General features: G+C 39.0%; 1 protein-coding gene across 1 annotated transcript in view; it reads left to right on the forward strand.

Moving 5' to 3' along the window:
- The window catches only part of ITGA8 (integrin subunit alpha 8), a 185979-nt gene that overhangs the window by 84602 nt on the left and 78870 nt on the right, over positions 1-22507 (forward strand). The window contains exons 14-19 of the mRNA XM_082617052.1: positions 10898-10943; positions 14116-14223; positions 19633-19688; positions 20100-20254; positions 21587-21724; positions 22216-22283. Coding sequence (XP_082473178.1) covers positions 10898-10943; positions 14116-14223; positions 19633-19688; positions 20100-20254; positions 21587-21724; positions 22216-22283 — 571 coding nt within the window. The remainder of the gene's footprint in view (positions 1-10897; positions 10944-14115; positions 14224-19632; positions 19689-20099; positions 20255-21586; positions 21725-22215; positions 22284-22507) is intronic.

A 22507-nucleotide genomic window follows, 5' to 3' on the forward strand; every position in this document is an offset into this window, starting at 1 on the left:
TCTGTAAGAAAGGAAAGTAAACATCAGATAAAGGTATAAGACCTGTTGTCTCAAAGTGAGGGAAAAAGTTCAGTTATGAATCCAAATATTAGCACCAAAATTTGTCATCAGATTATCATTGAAATTCCTTGATGTGAAAATACACACACTACTGTATTTAAGATAAAGAGCCAACAAGGACCTGCTGTATAGCACTGGGAACTCTACTCAATATTCTGTGATAACCTATACGAGAAAAAAATCTAAAAAAGAATGAATATATGTATAACTGAATCACTTTGCTGTACACTTGAAACTAACACAACATTGTAAATCAACTAACTATACACCAATAAAATAAAAATAAAAAGAATACAGTAAAAGTCCCGAGGCAGGGGTGGGGGGAGAAATTCCTAAGCATGGCAGAATTATGCAAGATTTTTAAAAATCGTGTGTGTGTGTATATGTATGTGTATATATATGCACACATATATACATATGTGTGTATATAGAGAGATACATATGTGTATATACATCTATGTACTGAAATATATGTATGTATATATATGGAACATAACAGCATATATATATATATGGAAATCACATAGCACTTATCAAAGCAAATCACATATTCTGGAAGGACAAATTGGCTAGAAATACAAACCAGCAGATCCATTCTCCTCCCCTGGAGAAATCTGATAACTTTAAGGTCCTGAGCATAAATGCTTCTGGCCTTTTCCAGCAGGCACAATACCAAGGTGGTGTCTCAAAAGACAAACATACTTTTGGTGGTAGATAACTGTTTTCTTGGCCTCTGAATAACTGTGGCCACATTCTCATGAAAAAAGGAAATATGGCCTGTTTTGCCAGTTGATTTTTCCAGAGTAGGAAAATTCCCACCGAGGCCTAGGAATCAGAGTTCCCAAAGAAAAAGGCGTGCTGCTCTCGACCACCAGGAGCGTGGCTCTCAACTCCTCTGTAATGACAGTCTGATCATGATGCAGCTTCTGAATCTGGAGCCTCTGTGTGTGTATGTGTTTCTCTCCCAACACCTTCAAGTGCACATGCCAAAATTCAGCAGAACTTGATTGTAGTTAACATTAGCCTATCTTAAAAACTGTTTCATTTTCCTCATCTCTCTCTTCTTTAATATATTATCTCATGATTACTTATCCTCCTAGTTCACAGGTATTTATAAAGTCCCTGCCCTGTCTCTGGCACTGTGTCTGGTGCCGTGGATGCAAAGATTATTTCTTTCTTCATTATTTCAACCCCTACCACTCCATAAAATCTTTGTGATATGCAAACCTGAGGAAAGATTCCTGCCCTAGAGGAGTTTATAGTCTCATTTTCTTGACCATTTCCAAAGAGTCAATTCTTACAATTCTTCTGTTATTTATAAAGTGTTTAATCTCAAGATACAAACATTTCACCTTATTTGGAGACAAAAACAAAGCACATGATTCCCTTGAATCAGTTTCATAATGGAACTTTCCTGTCCGTGTGTCATGTCAATAGATACGGATCAGGCCAAGTGCCACCTGTGTTATACTTGTCTAAATAATTAAGTCCAGGATTATAGAGGAAGAACAGAGTTCGTGTTTCTTCAAATCAGTAGCTCTTTTTCCTCTGACATAGCAAAAACGCACTGATGTGCTGGGAGAGACGAATGTAACAGAAAAAAAATAAATGTGAAAATCTTTGCAAAACTTGAAATTCTGATGTGATTTTAAAAATTGGTAGACTTAGAAACTTTGACTTCTGGTTTCAAAGATTTGAACCCCTGGAAAAGAATATTTTATTCCATGAATCATAGATGGTCAAGTTGTAACCCTTTACTTAACAGTCTTCCTTAATCTCACAGAGCTCCTCAGATGACCTTCATTTGACTTATTAAACATTAGCATGCACATCTTTTAAAATATGGAGTTTTGGAGTCCAGTCTTGAGCCTATGATCTGAATCTGATTTTGCATCTATAAACAAGAGAGTTTTTAAAGAACTTTTTAAATTGAAGTATAGTTGATTTACAATATTGTTAGCTTCAGGTGTACAGCAAAGTAACTCAATTAAATGGATATATATATATATATATATATATATATATATATATATATATGCTTTTTCTGATTCTTTTCCAATATAGATTATTACAAGATGTTGAATGTAGTTCCCTGTGCTATACAGTATATCCTTGTAGTTTATTTTATGTATAATGGTGTGTATCTGTTAATCCCATGCTCCTAATTTATTCCTCCTCCATCCCTTTCCCCTTTGGTAATGACACATTTGTTTTCTATGTCTGTGAGCCTGTTTCTGATTTGCCTCAATACATAAATTCATTTGTATTATTTTTTAGATTCCATATATAAGTGAGATCATATAATATTCGTCTTTCTCTGTCTGACTTCACTCAGTATGATAATCTCTAGGTCCATCCACGTTGCTGCAAATGGCAGTATTTCATTCTTTTTTATGGCAAAGTAATATCCCATTGTGTGTGTGTGTGTGTGTACACACACACACACACACACACATATATATACATATACCACTTCTTCTTTATCCGTTCATCAGTTGATGGACACTTAGGTTGCTTGAATTTTGACTGTGATTTTAATCCTGAAGCCATTTGAGTCCATTTTTTTTTTTGAAGATGTTGGGGGTAGGAGTTTATTAATTAATAAATTTATTCTTGCTGTATTGGGTCTTCGTTTCTGTGCGAGGGCTTTCTCTAGTTGTGGCAGGCGGGGGCCACTCTTCATTGCGGTGCACAGGCCTCTCACTATCGCGGCCTCTCTTGTTGTGGAGCACAGGCTCCAGACGCGCAGGCCCAGTAGTTGTAGCTCATGGGCCCAGTTGCTCCACAGCATGTGGGATCCTCCCAGACCAGGGCTCGAACCCGTGTCCCCTGCATTAGCAGGCAGATTCTCAACCACTGTACCACCAAAGAAGCCCCATTTGAGTCCATTTTTTATTTTTTATTTTTTATTTATTTTTTTTTTTTTTTATTTTTATTTTTTTGTGGTACACGGGCCTCTCACTGTTGTGGCCTCTCCCATTGTGGAGCACAGGCTCCAGATGCACAGGCTCAGCGGCCATGGCTCACGGGACCAGCCACTCTGCAGCATGTGGGATCCTCCCGGACTGGGGCACGAACCCATGTCCCCTGCATCGGCAGGCGGACTCTCAACCACTGCGCCACCAGGGAAGCCCCTGAGTCCATTTTTTAAAAAACATTTTTAACAAGAATTATTGTATCTTAGGTTGGGTTCTTTTAGAGCAGACATTAAGACAAGGATTAGAAGACAAGTGGTTTGACTAGATGGCCTCATCCACCAGAGGGAAGACAGCAGAAGCAAGAAGAACTACAATCCTGCAGCCTGTGGAATAACTACATTCACAGAAAGATAGAAAAGATGAAAAGGCAGAGGGCTATGTACCAGATGAAGGAACAAGATAAAACACCAGAAAAACAACTAAATGAAGTGGAGATAGGCAACCTTCCAGAAAAAAAATTCAGAATAATGATACTGAAGATGATCCAGGACCTCAGAAAAAGAATGGAGGCAAAGATCAAGAAGATGCAAGAAATGTTTAACAAAGACCTAGAAGAATTAAAGAACAAACAAACAGAGATAAGCAATACAATAACTGAAATGAAAACTACACTAGAAGGAATCAATAGCAGAATAACTGAGGCAGAAGAACGGATAAGTGACCTGGAAGACAGAATGGTGGAATTCACTGCTGCAGAACAGAAGAAAGAAAAAAGAATGAAAAGAAATGAAGACAGCCTAAGAGACCTCTGAGACAACATTAAATGCAACATTCCATTATAGGGGTCCCAGAAGGAGAAGAGAGAGACAAAGGAGCCGAGAAAATATTTGAAGAGATTATAGTCGAAAACTTCCCTAACATGGGAAAGGAAATAGCCACCCAACTCCAGGAAGTGCAGAGAGTCCCATACAGAATAAACCCAAGGAGAAACATGCCAAGACACATAGTCAATCAAATTGGCAAAAATTAAAGACAAGGAAAATCACTGAAAGCAGCAAGGGAAAAACAACAAATAACATACAAGGGAACTCCCATAAGGTTAACTGCTGATTTCTCAGCAGAAACTCTACAAGCCAGAAGGTAGTGGCATGACATATTTAAAGTGATGAAAGGGAAGAATCTACAACCAAGATTACTCTACCTGGCAAGGATCTTATTCAGATTCCATGGAGAAATCAAAAGCTTTACAGACAAGCAAAAGCTAAGAGAATTCAGCACCACCAAACCAGCTTTACAACAAATGTTAAAGGAACTTCTCTAAGTGGGAAACACAGGAGAAGAAAAGGACCTAAAAAACAAACCCAAAACAATTAAGAAAATGGTAACAGGAACATACATATCGATAATTACCTTAAACATGAATGGATTAAATGCTGCAACCAAAAGACACAGGCTCACTGAATGGATACAAAAACAAGACCCGTATATATGCTGTCTACAAGAGATCCACTTCAGACCTAGGGACACATTCAGACTGAAAGTGAGGGGATGTAAAAAGATATTCCATGCAAATGGAAATCAAAGGAAAGCTGGAGTAGCAATACTCATATCAGATAAAACAGATTTTAAAATAAAGAATGTTACAAGAGACAAGGAAGGATGCTACATAATGATCAAGGAATCAATCCAAGAAGAAGATATAACAATTATAAATATACATGCACCCAACATAGGAGCACCTCAATACATAAGGCAACTGCTGCTAATAGCTATAAAAGAGGAAATCGACAGTAACACAATAATAGTGGGGGACTTTAATACCTCACTTACACCAATAGACAGATCATCCAAACAAAATTAACAAGGAAACACAAGCTTTAAATGACACAATAGACCAGATAGATTTAATTGATATTTATAGGACATCCCATCCAAAAACAGCAGATTACACTTTCTTCTTAAGTGTGTATGGAACATTCTCCAGGATAGATCACATCTTGGATCACAAACCAAGCCTCAGTAAATTTAAGAAAATTGAAATCATATCAAACATCTTTTCTGACCACAAGGCTATGAGATTAGAAATCAATTACAGGGGGAAAATATGTACAAAACACAAACACATGGAGGCTAAACAATATGTTACTAAATAACCAAGAGATCACTGAAGAAATCAAAGAGGAAATCAAAAAATACCTAGAGACAAATGACAATGAAAACACAATGATCCAAAACCTATGGTATGCAGCAAAAGCAGTTCTAAGAGGGAAGTTTATAGCAATAAACGCCTACCTCAAGAAACAAGAAAAATCTCAAATAAACAATCTAACCTTACACCTACAGGAACTAGAGAAAGAAGAACAAACAAAACCCAAAGTTAGCAGAAGGAAAGATAACATAAAGATCAGAGTAGAAATAAATGAAATAGAAACAAAGAAAACAATAGCAAAGATCAATAAAACTAAAAGCTGTTTCTTTGAGAAGATAAACAAAATTGATAAACCATTAGCCAGACTCATCAAGAAAAAAAGGGAGAAGACTCAAATCAATAGAATTAGAAGTGAAAAAGGAGAAGTTATAACAGACATCACAGAAATACAAAGCATCCTAAGAGACAACTACAAGCAACTCTATGCCAATAAAATGGACAACCTGAAAAAAAAGGACAAGTTCTTAGAAAGTTATAACCTTCCAAGACTGAACCAGGAAGAAATAGAAAATATGAACAGACCAATCACAAGTAATGAATTGAAACTGTGATTAAAAATCTTCCAACAAACAGAAGTCCAGGACCAGGTGCCTTCACAGGTGAATTCTATCAACGTTCAGAGAAGAGCTAACATCCATCCTTCTCAAACTCTTCCAAAAAATTACAGAGGAAGGAACATTCTCAAACTCATTCTATGAGGCCACCATCACCCTGATACCAAAACCAGACAAAGATACTTCAAAAAAAGAAAATTACAGACCAATATCACTGATGAATATAGATGCAAGAATCCTCAACAAAATACTAGCAAACAAAATCCAACAACACATTAAAGGGATCATATACCATGATCAAGTGGGATATATCCCAGGGATGCAAGGATTCGTCAATATATGCAAATCAATCAATGTGATACACCATATTAACAAATGGAAGAATAAAAACCATATGATCATCTCAATAGATGCAGAAAAAGCTTCTGACAAAATTCAACACCCATTTATGATAAAAACTCTCCAGAAAGCGGGCAAAGAGGGAACGTACCTCAACATAATAAAGGCCATATATGACAAACCCACAGCAAACATCATTCTCAATGGTGAAAAGCCGAAAGCATTTCCTCTAAGATCAGGAACAAGACAAGGATGTCCACTCTCACCACTATCATTCAACATAGTTTTGGAAGTCCTAGCCATGGCGATCAGAGAAGAAACAGAAATAAAAGGAATACAAATTGGAACAGAAGAAGTAAAACTGTCACTGTTTGCAGATGACATGATACTATACATAGAGAATCCTAAAGATGCCACCAGAAAACTACTAGAGCTAATCAATGAATTTGGTAAAGTTGCAGGATACAAAATTAACACACAGAAATCTCTTGCATTCCTATACACTAATGATGAAAAATCTGAAAGAAAAATTAAGGAAACACTCCCATTTACCAATACAACAAAAAGAATAAAATACCTAGGAATAAACCTACCTAGGGAGACAAAAGACCTGTATGTAGAAAACTATAAGACACTGATGAAATAAATTAAAGATGATACCAACAGATGGAGAAATATACCATGTACTTGGATTGGAAGAATCAATATTGTGAAAATGACTATACTACCCAAAGCAATCTACAGATTCAATGCAATCCCTATCAAATTACCAATGGCATTTTTTACAGAACTAGAACAAAAAATCTTAAAATCTGTATGGAGACAAAAAAGACACCGAATAGCCAAAGCATTCTTGAGGGAAAAAAAACGGAGATGGAGGAATCAAACTCCCTGACTCCAGACCATACTACAAAGCTACAGTAAAGAAGAGAATATGGTACTGGCACAAAAACAGAAATATAGATCGACAGAGCAGACTAGAAAGCCCAGAGATAAACCCACGCACCTATGGTCAATTAATCTATGACAAAGGAGGCAAGGATATACAATGGTGAAAAGACAGTCTCTTCAATAAGTGGTGCTGTGAAAACTGGACAGCTTAATGTGAAAGAATGAAATTAGAACACTCCCTAACTCCATACACAAAAATAAACTCAAAATGGATTAGAGACCAAAATGTAAGACTGGACACTATAAAACTCTTAGAGGAAAACATAGGAAGAACACTCTTTGACATAAATCACAGCAAGATCTTTTTTGATCCACCTCCTAGAGTAATGGAAATAAAAACAAAAATAAACAAATGGGACCTAGTGAAACTTAAAAGCTTTTGCAAAGCAAAGGAAACTACAAACAAGACAAAAAGACAACCCTCAGAATGGGAGAAAATATTTGCAAATGAATCAACAAAGGATTAATCTCTCCAAAATATATAAACAGCTCATGCAGCTCAATATCAAAACAACAAACAACGCAATCCAAAAATGGGCAGAAAGCCTAAATAGACATTTCTCCAAAGAAGACATACAGATGGCCAAGAAGCACATGAAAAGCTGCTCAAAATCACCAATTATTAGAGAAATGAAAATCAAAACTACAATGAGGTATCACCTCACACCAGTTAGAATGGGCATCACCAGAAAATCTACAAAGAACAAATGCTGGAGAGGGTGTGGAGAAAAGGGAAGCCTCCTGCACTGTTGGTGGGAATGTAAACTGATACAGCCACTATGGAGAACAGTATGGAGGTTCCTTAAAAAACTAAAAATAGAATTACCATATGACCCTGCAATCCCACTCCTGGGCATATACCCAGAGAAAACCACAATTCAAAAAGACACATGCACCCCAATGTTCACTGCAGCACTATTTACAATAGCCAGGTCATGGAAGCAACCTAAATGCCCATCAACAGACGAATGGATAAAGAAGATGTGGCACATATATACAATGGAATATTACTCAGCCATAAAAAGGAACGAAATTGGGTCATTTGTAGAGACGTGGATGAATCTAGAGACTGTCATACAGAGTGAAGTAAGTCAGAAAGAGAAAAACAAATATTGTATATTAACGCATATATGTGGAATCTAGAAAAATGGTACAGATGAACCGGTTTGCAGGGCAAAGAGTGAGACACAGACATAGAGAACAAACGTACAGACACCAAGGGGGGAAAGTGGTGGGGGGTGGTGGTGGTGGTGTGATGAATTGGGAGATTGGGATTGACATGTATACACTAATATGTATAAAATAGATAACTAATGAGAACCTGCTGTATAAAAAAATAAATAAATAAAGTTCAAAAAAAAAAAGAAGGCAAGTGGTTTGAGAAATATCCCCAGAAAATCATTGCTAAGAGAGTAGGGAAGAGAGATGTGGGAAGGGAAGATTATTATCAAGAGGCTGAGAGGGTGGGCAACTTGGGCTCTGTCTAGCTAGGGACATCTGGGAGACAGGGAAGTACATGTCTCAGAGTCACCCTAAGAAAGCAGCCGCTTGAGCCCATTACCTGCTTATCCATCCAACTCCCATGCATTCATGGACCGAGGACAATGCCCTGGCCCAGCCAAGAGAGGCCCCTAGAGAAGAACCATAGTTGCTTGCAGCCTGGCCAGTTCCTTTGTTCTGGAAAGGTGAATGCCAAGGGCATGTGGTTACAAATCATTTTCCTGTACGAATTCCATTGAACCAGTTTAAGTTCTTGATTGGCTTTCCATATGGCACTGACAAAGGAGTTCCCCCCTCTCTTTTTCTTTTGTTTTTTTTTTTTTCATTTTCACTTCTGTCCTACTAGAATTAACTGATTACAGTTTCAGCTATTGTAAGTTTTCTTGTGTGGCCGTTATTTCTTCTGAATCCAGTTTTCCCATCTTTGCTTCTAAATGTTACTCTGCAGATATCACCATGGTCATTTTAATTTTTGTTTGATTGCATCCACCGAGAAAGAATAACCATTATAAATGAGATTAAGAAAAACAGAGAGCTCTGCCTATATATCAGCCGGTCACTGAGGTCACTGTGAACATTCCCCCTCAAATAGTCTAAGATTGCTCTGTTGCCCAGCACCACTGTGACCCAGCTTCACCTCTTATGTACTTGTGTGAACTTCAATGAATGTATCAGTGAGCCTCCTAAGTCTCAAATTACTCTTCTGTAAAATTGTGCTAATAATATGATAGAGACTTCTTAACTTGTTAAGAATAAGTTAAAGTAAATCCATTAAAAGCATTCCTGGCCTAGAATAAGCGTTCAATATGTGCTGTTTATTATTATCATTGTTGTGGTTATTTAATATTTTTGTATAGTGGTTTCCCTGCTTACCCAGGGGGGCATACGCTCCATGACCCTCCAGTGGATGCCTGAAACCCCGGAGAGTACTGAACCCTATACATACTATGTTTTTTCCTATACATAAAGCTGGATTTATAAGTTAGGCACAGTCAGAGATTAACAGCAATAACTAATAATAAAATAGAACAATTATAACCATATACTATAATAAAAGTTATGTGAATGTGGTTTCTCTCTCTCTCAAAATACCTTATTGTTACGAATTTAATGCCTTTTCCATCTTAACTAGGCACTTCTCACCCACCGTGGCTTTCACTTTTGCAGTTTGAGATGTGACAGCAAAACTCGCACGGCTTTCTTTTTCCTTCACAATTTCACAGAGAGAAGATTCCTTCTTACCACAGATCTTAGCAACCTCGGCATAGGATTTTGTTTCCTTATTAAGTGGAGAACGTTCACCTTTTCACTTAAAGGAAGCACTTTATGGCTTCTCTTTGGCACATCTTAATTGCCAGCATCACTCCTTTTAAAAAATTTTTTTAATTTTAATTTTAATTTTTTTTTTGGCCGTGCCACGCGGCGTGTGGGATATTAGTTCCCCGACCAGGGATCGAACCACTGTCCCCTGCAGTGGAAGCATGGAGTCTTAACCACTGGACCACCAGGGAAGTCCCTGGTCTCACTCCTCTTGCACTTTGGAGCCATTATTAAGTAAAGTAAGGGTCACTAGAACAAGCACTGAGACACCAAGTTGGCTAAGTGACTACGGACAGGACACGCTGGACCAAGGGATCATTCACATCCCGGGCAGGATGGGGCAGGACGGCATGAGATTTCATCACGTTGCTCAGAAAGGCGTGCAATTTAAAACTGATGAGTTGTTGATTTCTGGAATTTTCCACTTAATATTTTCAGACCGTGGTTGACCACAGGTAACTGAAACTGAAGAAGCAAAACCGCAAATGAGGAGAGACTGCTGTAATGCTATGTCAGTTATTTCATACGCTACTGATCACTCTGCCAAAACCATACTCGCCATCCGCATATTTGTCAAGAGCAAATGGCTGTGGCGAGATGACAGCCAAAATGTCTCACTTCGTTGGTAAAATACTTTCCTTATAGGGTTGTTCTGGTAGTGGGATGATAAAATACAATGTGCTACGAGCCTGGCACTTAGTAGGCCCTTAGCCCCTGCTTTTCCTTTTGATTTAAGATGTGTGCCTTGAGTCTGGAGGATAGGAGAAATGGTGTTACGATGAGCATCTGAAGCATTTCTAGAAGGCTGGCCTTCCTGAGTCCGGAAGGGTTTGAGATCTATTGATGTATGTGTCATATGGAGCTAGAGTGAAGTTCCAGTATCCTTTCCAAAACGTCTTAAGAACGGTGTGATTTGCTGTTCTTACTTTTATGACTCTCACTCTGCAATCAGCATTTCAGGATGCTTCATGTGCTATTTATAATTATGAGTTTGGATCGTTTGTATAAAATTTTGTGCACGTGTTGTGTGCTTTTGTCTTTTTTAGATTTAATTGTGGGTGCATTTGGAACAGGAAAAGTAGCTGTTTACAGGTATGTGGTTGGTGTTATGCAAATGCACTTTTCTTTTATTGACATGTAACATTATATTAGTTTCAGGCATACAACATAATGATTCAATATTTGTATATATTGCAAAATGATCATCACAATGTCTAGTTGGTAACATCCATCACCACACATAGTTACAGTTTTTGTGTGTGTGAGATGAGAACTTTTAAAATCTACCCTCTTAGCAACTTTCAAATATACAACACAGTATTATTAACTCTATTAATGCTATATATTTCATCCCCCAAACTTATGTATCTTATAAATAGAAGTCTATATTTTTGGCCACTTTCATCCATTTCCACCTCCATCTCATCTCCACCTCTGGCAACCACCAATCTGTTTTCTGTATCTATATGTTCATTTTTTGGTTTTGATTTTTGTCTCTAGATTCTACATGTAGGTGAGATCATATGGTATTGATCTTTTTCTGTCTGACTTTTTTCACTTAGCGTAATGCTCTCAAGGTACTTCTGTGTTGTCATAAATGGCAAGATTTCCTTTTTATGGCTGAATGCCACGTTTTCTTTATTCCTCCATCCGTGGACATGTTCTTCTAACCGTCTCAAATGCATTTCTTTTTCGTTGTTAGTTTTGCCTTAAAGAGTAAATCCCAACTATTTATTCTGGAGAGCATTTAGATGCTCTTTGTAAAGTTTGGAGGAGTATTTGCTCTCAATATTTTCCCCTTTCTTTCAGCCCTTCTGTCTTTTTGTTCTCATACCTCATGACCAAACTTCCAGCTTCTACTAACATAACATTAAATAAGATATGAATCTTAGCAGAACTTCTAAAATGACACACTTTTTAAAGTTATTACATTTGAATACTTTTGCTTTAAAATGTGCCTATAGATAAGGAATGCAGGGTGGGGGAGTGTTGCTATGCACCCTGGCCTCTATCATCAAGTGTGGACACTAAATTAAGAAATAGAAATACCAAGAATTGGTGGTCTCCAAAAGCAAGAATTGAACAACTGTTCAAATGTGACAGGTCTGGATTTTAAAAACCTGGCCACTCCACACACTCACCCATTTGTAATCTTGGGCGAGTTTCTATAACTTTCTGAGCCTCAGATTTTTTTCATTGTAAAATAGGCATAATATTTACATTACAAGTTTATTTTTGTTGAAAGGATTAAGTAAGAATCTGCATGTAAGGTACATGGAATAATAAGTAACTGGTAGACAGTGCTACCAGTTACTTACTAGATTCTTTTTTCTTCTTAAAAAAAATTTAGATTCTTTTTTATTCTTAAAAAAACGTTTTATAGGAATGCAAGACACTAGGTCAGGATATCAAGACAAAAGGCAGAGGGCCAACCCAGGTGTTCTGGGCACATAGTTCGAACCTAGGTCAACTCCCTGAGGGATTCTAAAGTAGGTCTCCTCAAGTAGGCAAGATTGTCTTCTTCAGCAGTCCCAAGACATACTCAGAGGGCTGATTTACACCAGCCACTCTCCACTTCAGGGGGTAGAGAATCAGGTGACTGAAACTCTCAAAGTACCTGAAGGGTGGGGCTGTGTTTGTGGTGGCCATGAAGATGCACCACTCAGAGCTGATGGAGTGAAATGACTCATGGTCCCTCCACTGTGCTCTAAGTCTACATTTGCAACAAGGCCCTATTTCCCATGAGCTGCTCCCAGCCGATTACTGGACACAACAGGGATACAAATACAGGCCCACCTGGAGCTCCACTAGCAGGCAGATTTGGCTCAAGGACTCCCCAGTGCCCTGGCTGGAGCTTCTTTCCCAGATCCTCTTTCGTTTCCTTACTTCTTCACAGAAATCAGACGTACATCACACTCTGACTGCTGGTCCCAGCCTCCTCCCTCCCTCCCCTTTTTCCCTCATCAGTATTTGCCCTTATAAGTGTCTTGTGTGTCTAATCCTGTCTTATCAACTGCTTTTCCAAGGGCTGGAGCTAACACAATATTGAAAAGAAAAATCACGTAACAGAGTACAGATAATAGTGCACAGGAGTTCAGGAAAATTCCCATTGGGTGCCACTACGGTAATCATGGAATTGTTTAAACCAGTGCCCTAAACAACACACTGCCCCAAGGCCCAGCCCTCCCTCCTGTCAGAGGAAAACTTAAGCAACACGGCATCATTTCACACTGTCACCTGGAGATTTTGCTCCCAGTTCTCCTATCTTGGCACCAAGCTTTATAAATATTGCCCCATTCCTTTTCCCAGTGACTTACTTTCTTGTCTGATTTATCCTCACTGGGTGGTTGGAATGGAGTTTACTCAGTATTAGACCCTCTCCTCAAACTTGGCCGCACAATAGAATCACCTGGAGGGTTTTGTTTTTTTTTTTGGTACGCGGGCCTCTCACCGTTGTGGCCTCTCCCGTTGCGGAGCACAGGCTCCGGACGCGCAGGCTCAGCGGCCATGGCTCATGGGCCCAGCCACTCCGCGGCATGTGGGATCTTCCCGGACCGGGGCACGAACCCGTGTTCCCTACATCGGCAGGCGGACTCCCAACCACTGCACCACCAGGGAAGCCCCGAGAGGGTTTTGTTGTTTGTTTGTTTTTGTTTTTTGACATTCCAGTGCCTGGCCTTGACCCCGGGAGACTGGCTTCTGTTTTAAAGCTCCCGGGGTGCTTCTGTTGTGCAGTCAGGGTTGGGAACCATTGCTCCACGTGAAGCACAGAATGAGTCAACTCACCCTCATGTGTTTAGCTCAATCTGCAAAGCTTGTCTAGAAAATGATCAATCAGCAGTTAAAAATCACCAGCCAACATGGTGACAAAATTAGCAAAACTCGAGTACTTACAGATGCAACGTGAGTGACTGTAGGATGATGTATTTCCTCATATTCAGATGGGAATATGGACAGACTAGCAGGTCCCAGAGGAGAAATCTTTCACAGCCATGTCGCCAAAATACCGTGAGCCCCTCCACAGACAGAGAAGGTCCGTGAATGCGGCTGTGCTTGATGGGCCCGTGGCTCCTTTATTTGTATTCATGAGCTACCAGATGTGTTTGGAGGTCGTTGGTTGAGTCTGGAGCCCACCTGCTCACTCAGTGAGGGGAATTCTTGGCACCAGGGCCGGGAATGTTGGCCGTGGCCTCTAGAATTGTAGTAGTGGGCTTCTGCCTGCCCCTCCCGGGGCTGGTTAAAACCGTGTGTCTTCTCCCTGCAGAGCGAGGCCGGTTGTGACGGTGGGAGCCCAGCTTCTTCTGCACCCGGGGATCATCAATCTGGAAAATAAAACCTGCCAGATTCCAGAATCGATGGCATCTGTGGCCTGGTGAGTCAGTGCGGTGCTTCTAGCCCTCTTAGGTGGACTCAGATCACCTGGGGATCTGGTGAACATGCAGCTATGGGGGCCGTAGGCCTGGGATGGGTGCTGAGACTTTACATTTCTTAAGAGGCTCCAAGGGTGTGCTAATGCTGTGGGTCTGTGCAACAAATCTGAGCAGCCAGTTGTTAGTCTTTCAAAAGAAAAATCAAAGGATCTCTAACACGATGCTGATCTCGTGCTGTCACGGGAAGGCCATTTCTCCAATCTACAGCCTCCACGTGTGATGAGAAACGAAAACACTTGAGAAAATTCCTGACAAAGCAAATCTTGGAGATCTCTTAGAATCTTGGCGTACTAAAATAAACATTAACCAAACTGAAAATATAATAAAATACCTTGATTCTTGTATTTGCATATGCATATGGAAACCACTTTTCAGACATATGTATTGTCCTTTTTTTTTTTTTTTCTTAAATAGTCAGGCTTGGGTTAAATGGTTTCCTGTGCTGAAAATAGATGTCAGTTTTATAACCTCACATCTGTATACAATGAGACAGAAGGTAAACATTATAAAAATAGAGATTTTTGTGTCCTCAACTATATTTTTGTGGCCATGATCTCATCATCAGGAATAGTCCTCTGCCTGGCCTGTAGGCAAACAGGCTCATACACCTTCTGAGAATGTTCCTTGTGAATCTGGCCAGTCACCCGAAGGCAGTAAGAAATGGAACTTGGCTGTAGCACAGCTCAAGAAAATGCCACTTTGTTTCTCAATATGTAGGTCCTCCAGGGTCAGAAGTCTGTCATATTGGGTAATGCCTTACTGTATGTTCTCTGAAAAATCAACAAACATTTGAAGCATTTGAGATTTACCTCCATTTTCAGATGATATGGTCAGTTCCTGAGAAAGTCAGAATGCAGAACACACCAGTCTAGACCCATAGAAGCCAGTTTCAGCACGTTGCTCATGGCCTTGGACACGGGTTCAGACTGGAGTCAAAGCCTTTGAGGGTGGTGGATGGGGGTGTGGAGGACCCTGAAGAATTCTTTGAAAAACATCCTTTGCTGGGGGCTCTCGGTTCAGGGAGGCCTGTCTTCCCCTTAAGCAGCTTCTGAAAGTAGCTGGGAAATGCCCTGAGCACATTTTAAAATGGTATGAAACCATAAAATATTATAATGAAAACCTGATCTGAGAAAATATGTGAAAGAGCTAGCTAGCATCTCTCCTAACCCTGGATGAAATGAACATGAAATGAACAAGGAGTGCTACTTGGGCACAAGTATTAAAACTTTGGTATTTCGCCCAATAGTCCTCTGCCCGCACATTCATCACTGAATGGACTTCTAGACTGAAGTCTTTAAAGCATATGTGTGTGGCACACTCTGGTGTGAAATGTTGCTACGAACTAGATCATCTTTTCTCAGGATTTTTCAGTTTTTGAATTTTTTTAAAAAATTTAACTGTTTTTTAACAGATTGTGGGATGTTTGGTTTTATGGAAAGAATATTCCTTTTTATTTAAAAAAATTATTTTTTAATTGTTTTTTTCATGGAAAGGCATTTTATTTTAAATATAGCAGATTGGGAGTTTGGGATCGACATGAATATTACTTTTTAACAAGAAAATTTCCTTCTTTTCACGAACTCTTGTTGCATTAAATCAGATTGCTTAGATAAAATACAATTTGTTATGTGGGCAAATTACAATTACAATTATTTATTTGATTCTATTGCATCCATTTCCTTCCTGAAAGATGTTTTATTTCCACATGCAAAAATTTTGAATGGGTAACTCAGAGTATTAGAAGATGGAAAATTAACAGCAGGTTCAGTCTCGAATGTGTTTCTCGGATACTTTTTTAAATTTATTACAGGAATTTAGCTCATTTTTTTCAAAATGATTGAAAAGCGTTTGTTGATTTTCTTTTCTGTAATTTTTGTCTGTATTTGGTATAATCTTGTATTGTACATCTGAAAACTATTAAGTAAACCTCTAACTGGGAAATAGTTCTCCATTTCCCTCAATGTGAATTTCTCTGCCTTTCAAACAGCTGTGTAATTTTTTTTTTTTTTTTGCGGTACGCAGGCCTCTCACTGTTGTGGCCTCTCCCGTTGCGGAGCACAGGCTCCGGACGCGCAGGCTCAGCGGCCATGGCTCACGGGCCCAGCCGCTTCGCAGCATGTGGGATTTTCCCAGACCGGGGCACGAACCCATGTCCCCTGCATCAGCAGGCGGACTCTCAACCACTGCGCCACCAGGGAAGCCCAGTTGTGTAATTTTATAAAGTTTCTGCTACTTGCATTTCTAAACTAGAAAAAAAAATAAAATAAAGCCAACCCATAAATATTCACATAATTGTTATCTAATGAGAAAGATTAAAACTATTTGGTAAAAAAAATTATTTTATAAATATAAAAGTTAATAACTATCCCCTTTTCAAATTTGGAAAAACTTTTCAGATATGCCTAACTTTATGTAAAACCTGATATTTGCCATCACTGAACGAGTACTGAATTGGTTAGATTGAAAAATGAATTGCTTTGTACTTTTAAGTCCTGTTTCACATTTATCTCATTCCTCCTCTCCCATATGTGGCTATGAGCACCATTACATCACCAGGTCATTATTCTAACCCTTCTTGCATTGGGTTAGGACTAGTATTAGAGGATTTGTAAGGTACTGTCCTGCCTTCTGAAGCACCAGAAGTATAGCCCAACAGTTTCATTTAGAAATTATGTGATGAGGGATCTGGGCTGGTTTAATGGAGTTTTTTCACTCCAGTCAGACCTATTCATATTGACTATGATCATAAATGCTAGTTTGAAATTTAAATTCTAATTTAATAATAATTCACAGCTTTCTCTGACAACAAGTGTGTGTTATAATTAGGTATAGACCTGTGAGTGCACCTAAGTATCTGTTATATAAAACATATGATGTATATGTGTGTGTTTATATATAACATAATATAAATGTTCTAAATTCAGAATGAATACTTCAGTGAGGTTTTCTTTTTAGATCAGAAGACAGTGCTTTGAAAGTTATAATTTGGCAACTCTTTTCTGCTAAAGACATCTATAAGCCAAAAAGTTTAGGTTGGAGTGCTATTATCAATAATTCAGTAAGTCGTAGCAGTTATTTAAACTTGTATGAAAAAAGTTAAAATCGTCCACTTAATGATATAAAGGTAACAGAAAGGGGGAACTAAGAAGTATAGAATAACACTGACATATAATTTATAAACCGAGTTACCCTTCAGCTGATGACATCGTTTTTCAATCAAATTCTTCTCAAAAGGAGGAGATAATGTTCACATTCATAACTTTATCTCGTTTGCAAAAATTTTTTATTGCTTCTCAATTGTGTTAGACAAAATACTGTATGTAAAATTATTTTTATCTATAGATATATTGATAATTTTATTACAAATAGGAATTTATCATATACAAGCTAATGAGTTTTGTCTATTCAGTATAAGGATGAATAGAAAAATGGTCAACAATTTTAACATGTACCCAAGTACCTCCAAAAAAGTCAGACACAGAAAAAATTCCAATTTTGAAAGCCAGACCTGCTACAAAATTTAAAGATGTGATTAACTATTCATCTTTCTTGAATTATTCCAATTGAAGTGGAAGTGGGTTGGAATTCATGATTTCTCAGGGGAAGTGGTACAAACACTTGAAATAGCAAAGACATCTCGGAAAACGTTTGGCTTAATGGTATGTGACAAATTACTTACCCTGAAGGGAGACATTGACTGAGGTCACGGGAGCTAGATGAATCCCAGATGTGACACATCTTCATTATATCTGACACAGGAAGCTGACACATAATTAAAGCACGACTAGAGATTATTTACTCCTTTTGGATTCTGTGGAAATATTCAAATCATACTAGAGTATTTACTAGTAAAAACGTTAAGGCTGTCATTAAATCATACTTAAGTATTTTCTTACATTTTTACTTTCTTAGAAATGTGAAAAGGCCCCATCTTGAATGCTGGCGCTTAGAGCTTGACATTTTTCCATAGGGAGGTCAGCACATGCAACAGTCAGGCAGAGACCACTGGCCAGTCCTCATTCCCTCCAAGGCCACAGGATAGACCCAAGTGCAGGCCATCCTACAAGCCACAGCAGGCACCTCCCTGGATTGAGTTTAGGGCATGTTCAAGGCAAAACTATAAGGGTCTCTCCTACATATCCATCCTTTTTTTTTTTTTTTTTTTTTTGCGGTATGCGGGCCTCTCACCGTTGTGGCCTCTCCCGTTGCGGAGCACAGGCTCTGGACGCGCAGGCTCAGCAGCCATGGCTCACGGGCCCAGCCGCTACGCAGTATGTGGGATCTTCCCAGACTGGGGCACGAACCCGTGTCCCCTGCATCAGCAGGCAGACTCTCAACCACTGCGCCACCAGGGAAGCCCCATCCTTTTATTATTGACCTTATACACTGTATTGTTGTGCTTACGAAGCCTGAGATGGTCACTCTACGCTCCCCATTTTCTTTCTTTTTCCTTTCCCTCTTCTGGTGTTTCTGCCTCAAATTATATCCCACTCCTGGCAAGTACCTGCCTGAGTTCTTATCTCCTTCCACGGAGAGTGGATTATGGGTGAATCGTACCGTGATGCTCCATGCCTCTCAGAATTAAATCCAAATACTTTTAATTGAAGTGTAGTTGATGTATAATATTATATAAATTACAGGGATACAGTATAGTGATTTACAATTTGTAAAGATTATACTCCATTTATACTTATTATAAAATATCGGCTATATTCCCCATGTTGTACAATATGTCCTTGTAGTTTATTTTATACCTAATAGTTTGCACCTCTTGATCCAGATTCTTTAACGTGATTTTCAAAGCCCTGTTCCCTACCTACTGACCCAGCCAGCCTCGGCTTCCTACAGTTTTCCCCATCCTTCTCTAAGGCACCCGATTTCTTCAGGTTCCTCCAATTGGGGTCCCATGCTTGCTCACCTCCAGGCTCTGCCACTCGCTGTCCCCCTGCTGTTCTGTCCAATTCTTCACTCCCTGGCACATGGAAGATATTCACATGCATTTCTTGAAAAAAGGCAGCAAGTAACTGATCAATTAATCCACTGATTAAATCAATCGACCTCTAGTAATATTTTAAGTATTACCTTCCTATGTAATAATGTCACCTTTCTTAATCGTATTAGAATTGTCGGATATATATATGTATATAAATATATTTTTGATAAGTATATATATCAATCAATAAATATATGCATATTTATTTGTTTGGTTGTGTGTGTGTGTGTGTGTACACTAAGAGAAGTATAGAGGAAAAATAAAGCATTCGTTTTATCTGGGGTAAGGTAAAGGAAGTTTGCTACTTCATTTGAAAAAGTTTATTAACCAATAAATTATTGATTATTATTTTCCCTAGCTTTTCTTTAAGAGTGTGTGCATCTGTGGCGGGCCAGAGCATTTCAAACACAATAGGTGAGCATATTTTCATTTTTCCACTCCTATACCACATCAGGAAAAGTCAACAGTAAGCATTGCACAGACCATATAAAGCTTTCAAAGAGCTCTTCATTAGCACCAAGATTTCTATTATAAATATGGGAACTTCTACATAAATAGTCCTTGAATAATTGGTACTGTCTGTAAGAACAGACCTAATTATGGGGGAAATGACTTTTTGTGTAAAACCATTATAGAACAAGTTTTTTAGCTTGGGGAGTATTTTATCAAATCTTTGCAGCTCATGTATTGTTTCTGATCCCAACTATGGAAAAAATGTTTCCTGAATAAGCAAGTTGAAATAGGAATTCATATCTCTGATAAAGCGCTACATTCACTGAATACTTTTCCTTTCTGGATTATATTTGCTTTCTGTCTGTCCTTTAGGCCTGACTGCCGAGGTGCAATTAGATTCCCTGAAACAAAAAGGAGCCGTTAAACGCACGCTCTTCCTTGATAATCATCAGTCACATCTCGTCTTCCCTCTCCTGATAAAGGGGCAGAAATCCCTCCAATGCCAGGATTTCATCGTTTACCTTCGAGTAAGTGTTCCAGAATCACCTTTCTGGCCTCTAACATTGAAGTCCAAATTCCAACCATTTTTCTCCATTTAAACATCACAGTGGTTCACATAGACCCACATCTATTTTCACTTTATAGGAGAAATCTTTAAGGCCACACACTCCTCTGTTGAGCCTGACTTCAGCCAACCTAATTATGTATTGCTTTTAATTCCTAAGCTGCTGCTTTGTTTTCTTTTAATTATTAGAGTATAGTTGATTTACAATGTTGTGTGAGTTTCTGCTCCTAAGCTTCTTCTTGTTTTGAATACACTCTTTAGTACTAGTACTAACTCAGGTGGTTTTCATTTCTAACTGCCTCCCCGCAAAAAACATAAAAGTTAGACACAATTTATTTGAATTTTTATCCTACGTGAGGACGTTTGGCCAGATTGTATCAATGTGCATTTCTGAGCCAACTTAGGAAAAGGGTGAGGCATTCAAAGGCTTTATTAAAAGTAAATTATAATTACATTTTTAAAGCAATGTATTTTTACAATAACTCCTAAACCTACTATGAAATGAAAAGCCAAAATGTGTTATGATACAGTTATTTCATCTTCTTACCAGTGATGAGGTGGTGAAGCCTCTTTTCATTTGGTCTCCTCTTTGAGGGGATATAGTAAGGGAAAACCTGTAGAAGGCAGCGTTTACAAACACATGCTAGAATGAAAAGCTGGTGCACGACCCTCGTGTCTCATTATGACTGATACTGGCACCCAGCTGAAGGGTGGCATGCCCACTCCATGGTTTGGGAGTTCCTGTGTGTCCAGGTCTTGCTGCTGGTGCTACCCGCTCCCTCCCCAGGAAGGTTCTGGTGCTTTTTCTAAGGGAACTTCAGATGTGCTGAAGGTGTTTTGAAGTTCATGCAAACAAGGACTTAAAGAGATGATAAGAAAGGAAGAGAATCGAGAGGTCTTCTTCCTCTGAGCCCAAGGGGACTTACAAATTCTGCCAACCTCATTAAAATAAAAATCCCAGTTCACGCAACTTTCAGTGACATTTACTGTGCATCTGATTTTTAACTGTGCAATTTGACCAATCCATGTGAGTTGCTGAAGATCTGGAGAACCTGAAGATTGCTTCTAGAAGCATGTATTTCAACGAAGCCTAAATGATTCCAACTCTGAACATACGTTCATTAAACTGGCTTCTCTATGCCACGTCCACAGCATGTGCCTAGGCCCGCTGGGGTGGTAATTACTTCATCGTTCACTTTTAATGGCCAGAGTCAAATGCTGCCTGCCTTTCACCAACTAACATCTTGCAGCCATTTTACAGGGCCTTTCTTGAGTTTGTGATTATTTTCCCTAGGATGAAACTGAATTCCGAGATAAACTGTCTCCAATCAACATTAGTTTGAATTACAGTTTGGATGAATCCACCTTTAAAGAAGGTCTGGAGGTGAAACCAATATTGAATTACTACAGGGAAAACACTGTTACCAAACAGGTAGGTCCTGGCCCGTCTTTGATGGTATATTCTCAATCAGGCCCTGGGCATTGCTCCTGTGACCTTAAGACGAAATCCAGGCCCTTTTGTTTTCATTCCTGCATACACACTTGTACCATTTGGGAGATTTTCTGAACATGTTTCTTGAAACACTGCATCCCTGTGTTTTCAGAAGCCCTTCCCCTTGTGGAACCAAGATTTAATTTGTTCAAAATGTGGCTGTAATAGAAGCAGTACAGCTTGTAATCCTCAAAACATCGGCCAGAGTAGCATTCTTTACAGACATTTCAGAATGAATTGGAATCGGGCTCCTAAGTAAACTAGCCTATAAGGGGAGGTCACTGCCGAACAGAGTTTCTAGCTAGGTAGACTCATGCAGAGTGAAAGGAAAGCTTTGGTTTAACTTATGGGATCATTCATAATTTTCAAGAGAAAGGACGGGATTCAGGTTTTCCCAGATTCTTCCTGATACATGTTTTTCCACAACACAGGCTCACATCCTGGTCGACTGTGGAGAAGATAACATGTGCATTCCTGACTTGAAGCTGTCAGCTAGACCGTAAGTTTAAATAAATAAACTTGTCCATTTTATCTAATGGCATACAGGTGTTCACTTAAAGCTTCTCTGGAGAAAGTATACACTTCCAGCCACTACCAAAATAAGTGCACTGCGTGAAATTTCTGCGCTTGGCTACACTTTGGGTTAGCCTGTGGTTTAGGCCTTTGTCATTGGTGTTAAGTGACACACCCCAAGACTTTGCCTGAGCCGTTCCATCCTTCACC

Source organism: Mesoplodon mirus (genome assembly GCF_964341445.2).
Source record: "Mesoplodon mirus genome assembly, chromosome: 4".
Lineage (NCBI taxonomy): Eukaryota > Metazoa > Chordata > Mammalia > Artiodactyla > Ziphiidae > Mesoplodon > Mesoplodon mirus.